At 50.8% G+C, this 6,000-nt stretch overlaps 1 protein-coding gene across 5 annotated transcripts in view; it reads left to right on the top strand.

Annotated features, from left to right (window-relative positions):
- Nucleotides 1–998: 998 nt before the first annotated feature.
- The window catches only part of NRG2 (neuregulin 2), a gene marked incomplete at both ends in the record, with an annotated part of 178,408 nt that continues 173,406 nt past the window's right edge, over nucleotides 999–6,000 (top strand). For 2 of the 5 annotated variants that reach the window (XM_084252338.1, XM_084252337.1), the window contains one exon: nucleotides 999–1,815. In XM_084252338.1, the coding sequence (XP_084108464.1) occupies nucleotides 999–1,815 (817 nt within the window). The remainder of the gene's footprint in view (nucleotides 1,816–6,000) is intronic. The other 3 variants (XM_084252341.1, XM_084252340.1, XM_084252339.1) reach the window with 3 other exon arrangements.

The following is a 6,000-nucleotide window of genomic DNA, read 5'->3' as shown; positions in this document are numbered from 1 at the left end:
ATTGATAGGAGGAGACTACATTGTGGACCTGCTTTTAAAAATCAGATGCTGACTTTGGTGGTGCAAACGCTCCTGCAAGCATGGAGTTTGGAAAAGAAACCCTTCCCCATAGAGCAGCTTCTCCCCGTGACACCTCTAGCTCTCAGGTTGGCTCTCAAGAAGCCCTCACCTCCCTTAGGGAGAGGCGTTTTAAAACAGGAGATTGCATAGTGTGCAGCCTGTCCAGGGGGCAGCTGGAGAAACAGCCTCTCCCAAACACCGCCCCTGGTTAGGTGTCCTTAATGTCGAGACTAGTCTCCGTGTAGCCCCAGCTCTTTCCAAAATGACGGGACTGGTTCCTTCCCCACCTCAAGAGGGATCTTCCGCGCCCACTGGGTGATGGCACGGCCAAGCACGTGGGCTCCATTAGAGGCTGGCCTCCAGGGTCCTCCTAGGGAAGGGGACAGCCCAGGAGGCGGGAGGCCGACCTGCCAGCCGCATCCTACGGTCGATGGCCAAAGGCAGGGGCACGCCCTGCGTCCCACTCCCACGCTCATAGGACGGTGACAGAATCCGTTATCTCCCACTCCACCCTCTCCTCGCGGACTATCCCACTGTCATGCCGATAAATCCCAAGAGCAAAGGGTAGCACGATTCCTCCCGCGCCCCATGCGGGCCCTGAAGCCGGAGTGCAGTCCCTAGCTTCCCCTGCAGAAGCCGCGCTCCACATTCGGTCGGAGGGTAGAGGGGGGCGCGAGAGAGCAAGTGGGCGGGCGTGCCATCCTCCGCATCCTCCTCCAGGTCCTGGCGCGCAGGGTGGGAGCGCTGCGCGGCGCCGCGCTGCGTATCGCGGCCCACTTGCCGCCTGCCCCCTGCTCTAGCTGGGCCACCTCCCCGAGCTGCCGGTGGAGGGCTACGAGGCGCTAACGTTACGCTGTTTCCGGTTTTCCAGCGGGCTCTGTTTCCCCTCCCAAGGCGGCGGCGGCGGAGCGGCGGAGCCCCCCAAATGGCCTGGCCAGATGCGGCAGGTTTGCTGCTCAGCGCTGCCGCCGCCGCCACTGGAGAAGGCTCGGTGCAGCAGCTTCAGCGACAGCAGCAGCAGCAGCTTCAGCGACAACAGCAGCAGCAGCAGCGGCAGCAGCAGCAGCAAGAGGAGCAGCAGCAGCAGCAGCAGCAGCGAGAGCAGCAGCAGCAGCAGAAGCAGCAGCGAGAGCAGCAGCAGCAGCAGCAGCAGCAGCAGCAGCAGCAGCAGCAGCAGCAGCAGCAGCAGCAGCAGCGAGAGCAGCAGCAGCAACAGCAGCATCTCCCGTCCCGCTGCGCCCCCAGAGCTGCGGCCGCAGCAACAGCCGCAGCCCCGCAGCCCCGCAGCCCGGAGAGCCGCCGCCCGCTCGCTAGCTGCAGCCGCCGGCGGCATGAGGCGCGACCCGGCCCCCGGCTTCTCCATGCTGCTCTTCGGTGTGTCCCTCGCCTGCTACTCGCCTAGCCTCAAGTCGGTGCAGGACCAGGCGTACAAGGCACCCGTGGTGGTGGAGGGCAAGGTACAGGGGCTGGCCCCGGCCGGCGGCTCCAGCTCCAACAGCACCCGCGAGCCGCCCGCCTCGGGTCGGGTAGCGCTGGTGAAGGTGCTGGACAAGTGGCCGCTCCGGAGCGGGGGGCTGCAGCGCGAGCAGGTGATCAGTGTGGGCTCATGTGCGCCGCTCGAAAGGAACCAGCGCTACATCTTTTTCCTGGAGCCCACGGAGCAGCCCTTAGTCTTTAAGACGGCCTTTGCCCCCATCGACACCAACGGCAAAAACCTCAAGAAAGAGGTGGGCAAGATCCTGTGCACTGACTGCGGTGAGTCGCCCCCTCCCTCTGCTAGAGAAAGGGGGGAGGGGCGAGGTGGTGGAGAATGGGGGTGGGGCGGGGAGGTGCTGCAGGTGCCCAGGCCTGGCGGTGCCCAGTCGCTGGGGGTGGGGGGGAGCCGCCCCTGGGCAGGGCGCCTCGGCATGAGTGGGTGAGGGGGTTGGGGTTGGGAAGAGAAGAATCAAGTGCAAAGTGTGCCAGGAGTGGGGGGCGTGAGGAGGCGCTGGCCTGTGCCAGTAGGGAATCTGCGGCTGATGTATGGCATGTGGGGCTGGAAAGCTGCCATCATAGCCCAGTAACGGCAGGAAAAACGGAGAGGTCTGGGTGGTGCTGGCCGGAGGCTCAGTGAGTCAGGAGTGACCCTCAGAGGCCTTGTCCGCTCTGCTCCTATGGGCCTGCCTTGCCCAAGCTGGCAGGGTCTGCAGGAGCAGCTGGGCAGACTCTCAGGCTGTGAAGGCCTCCCTTACAAGTTCTCCTAGAGAATGATGGCCCCCGCCCCCTCCTTCCTCCCCTGGGCTCCTGGCTGTGCGTCCACACCGCTGGCGCAGGCAGAGTTGGACTTTTTCTGCTACTGTTTTCTGTCCTCCATGTGGCTTGGCTTCTCCCCCCCACCACCCCCATGTGTGATTGCCTGTCTTTGCTAACGGGGTGACATAGCCCCTCTTAACCTCTAGGACTAGCAAGCAGACACCTCTGTTGGCTGTTTCTGGGCGATCTTACTAGGTCTGTTGATTGTGACGATAATGAAAGAGAGTAACTTCTGCTGTATGCTCTAAGTTCAGCTCTGACATCTTACTGGCAGGATGTGTGGACTGCATCTCTCAGCTTCATAATGTTGGGTGCTGCACAGGAATGCAGTGATTAGGAACAAAACACTGACATCTGTAGAAATCTGTAGATCTGTGCAGCTGGGAATGGAGGACTCCCCATTCAAAAGTCAAAGAAATGTCAGTGTGAGAGCTTTTTTTTTTTTCCCCTGTGCCTGAACCCAGTATTTACTTCTCAGTAAAATATCTCAAACCAATTTGTCTCCATACTGGAATATTTGGTGTTAGCTCGTCTTGTGCTTACTCATATTGGGGTTTCATTTTGTCCCAACTAAGCCTGACTTTAGTGTTTGTGGTGTGACTCTCTGAGCTGTATAATCACTGAATTGTGATAGATATCCTGGATTGTCTTAGAAGTTGGGGTATGTTTACTAGTTTAGCAACTGATTCTGGGTGTTGTAGATAAAGTTTGAGAAGCAAAGAATGTGCTTCATAGCAAGTTGTGCTGCCTTCATCTTTCTAGATCAATTGACTTTTTGGAAGTTTCCCTCCTCCACCCTCTTCCCCTCCTATCTTTCAAGAGATAAATTTTAGTTTAATGGTGGGAGTATATCTAGGTACTATGTTAAACTATGTGATTGCTTTGCTTTTTTTTTTTTTTTAAAGATTTATTTATTTATTTATACAAGCACTGGGTACAGTCAGAAGCGCGGGAGGGTGAGAGAATTCACCAGAGCCAGAGCGGGGAGCAGAGCAGGCAGAAGGACCGAAGTACACTGCTGAGGGGAGCAGCAGGCGGCAGGAGAGGTCTGCGGGCCATGCGGGACCCTCCTCCGGTGGCCGGGGAGCAGCCGGGGATCGAACCGGTGCTGCAGAGGCTGCAGGCAGCTTTGCAACCCAGCGCTCAACTGCTGCGCCACCGGGGAGGCCCTGATTGCTTTGCTTTAATCAGAAGAATCTTATGGTGTTTTTATAAGGAGGCAAAAAACATTGGTGATAACAGCAGTTTATCTCTCCGACATTGTTCTGAGGAATATTGTTGACTGCTCTGTAGTGTTGGTTTTATGCTGTGAAATGCTTTATGATGACAAGTTGAGACCAGTTAAAAATTTCTGATTTTTCAGTCTGGTAAGTATTTTATCTTCCATCCCTTGGAGAGCTGTGGTTCTGTATTATGCAGTGGGAAATAGATAGTAAAAACATTTATTGAACCTTGTCCAAGGACAGCTCCTATTTTGGTTTTTGGTGAGTTGCACAGTGCACATTGCCACATAATCCTTGGTCTGGTCCACTGAGCCCTGGTGGTCATCGTCAGGTAACTCCAGAGAGTAACTAGCTTTTCCGCTCCCCTCCTCCTCCTCTTCTCCTTCCCTCTTCAATTATACCTTGTCTGTTTTAGCTAATGTTTTTACTAGTTGAATGTGGAAATCATGAGAGATTTAGGGGTCAGAAATATAGTCTGCTTTTAGGTTTTGATCGTCTCCTATTATTAAAATAGTGTATGTAGTAGAGTTCTTCAAAAGATAAATTTAGGACTGCAATTACTGCAGAAAAGAGGCCTTCACACATCACAAATTATCAAGGAACAGGAATGTTAAGTAAATATTTTAGACTGTAAAATTTTTAGTAAAAATTTTTGCTTAGACTTGATATTGTATAGATACGGATCAGCTTGGGGGGATTATATAAGGAGATTAGAAACTGCATTTTCTTATTTTTCTACTAGGTGGCTAATGCACTGGTAATGGCCTATTAAATAAGGAAATAAAATCATCCTAACTAACCACAACACCTTCCTTGTGCTCAGCAGGAAATAACTAACAAACTCATTTTCTGTTTTCTATCTCTAAAGAAAACCCTCTGGGCCACTCTGTCATTGGGAACATTTTCTCCTTGGGGCAGATTTGCCCATTGCAAAATAGGGAAACTGGCACTTAGAAACTGTCATCATGGCCCTTATATTGAGCAACTGTGGTTGAATTGATACTTTGTTTAGCCAGTTTCAGCTCTAAGTGTGTCTGGGTTCTGAGAGGTGTGGTTCTTTGGGAAATCATTTAAAAAGATGTGCATTGGTGGATGGGGACTTTGGGTAATAAACCATATAGAAGGTTGTATTATGCTGAAAAGTTGGTGCATACCATCACTACAAGGGTCAAGTTAGACCCCCTTCAAAAATGTCGTCTGAAAGGTTGAATTCCCTGAATCTGAAATGTTGACTTGCAGTCTCTGAAGTCCTCTTGGAATAACAATACCTGCCAGAGGGGCATTTTATAGAGCAAATGTGTGTGTCATTGAGCTATAGTTACTGCCTCGAATGGTAAAGAGTTGATTCAAATCTTTGCATTTTTCAGAAGATTGCATACATGAAGGTGTTTTCTGTGCATTCTGTGGAAAGAAGATAATGAGCTAGAAAGGGCTCTCAGCGATTAGCAACTCCTTGCAATGCTGCAAGAGCATCCTGTTCTGCAAATATCCTGCATTTTCAACCATGGTTACATGTATTTTGGTAGAATCACACCCTATTTTGATGCTTTTCTGTTTATGTTTTTAATCTGTTTCCTTACTGAACAGACACATAGAAAAATACTCTTTGGGACTTTCTGGTTTGCGGTTTTCAATGTATAGTGTAGTTTGTTGTCAAAGATGGAAAATGTGTATTCCCGGGAGACCTTATGAACTTTAGGATGGACAGTTATTCATTCATTCGGGCACCCAGATTCACATATTAGAGGAAGGTGGTTCACAAAATTCAGTATAGCAAAAGCAACTGCATATTTTTAAATTGCTGTTTATTTAAAGAATCTTTTCTTCCCCAGCCAGCTGGAAACCCAGATTAGAAACTGACCAGCCCTAGGGGTGAGGACAGGCTGGGTTATAGATGGAGGGGTTGGATTACCATCATAATGTCATTATTTCTTTCAGTGGCTGTTTTCCTCAACAGAATTCTATTCTGTTCTTGGGGTAAGAACCATCTCTTAACTTTGAGGCCTTCTTTCTCCTAGTTCTCTTGCCCATGCTCCCCTCCCCTCCCAAGTATTTGGTACTGTGCCAGGCTATAAGCCTCTGTAAGAGGGACTCTCATAAGCGTCTTTTTGAATGGATGAAGTCAAGTGAAGTTTAGAAAAGAAAGTCCAGATTAATACTAAAACAATCTTAACTCTCCAATCTGTGACACCACTTCTTGTGCTGAAAGCTGAGTTTGATGATAGCCTTCACCTGTCTCTATGGGAACCTTTTTTTTTTTCCAAAGGAGTCCTTATCAACTGGAGTACTTAACTACAATGTGCTTAATCATTGTGCTGATTAGTGTTAATGGGATTTGTGTGGTGGAGAATAAAGGTCTTTCTGGAGAAGACCCTCTCCTTTTTCTTTTGCGGAGGGGGGTGGGGGTGGGGGGGTTGGGGGGTGG

The sequence above is a fragment of the Talpa europaea genome (genome assembly GCF_964194135.1).
Source record: "Talpa europaea genome assembly, chromosome: 13".
Taxonomy (NCBI): domain Eukaryota; kingdom Metazoa; phylum Chordata; class Mammalia; order Eulipotyphla; family Talpidae; genus Talpa; species Talpa europaea.
This window is presented reverse-complemented; position numbering and strand designations above follow the sequence as displayed.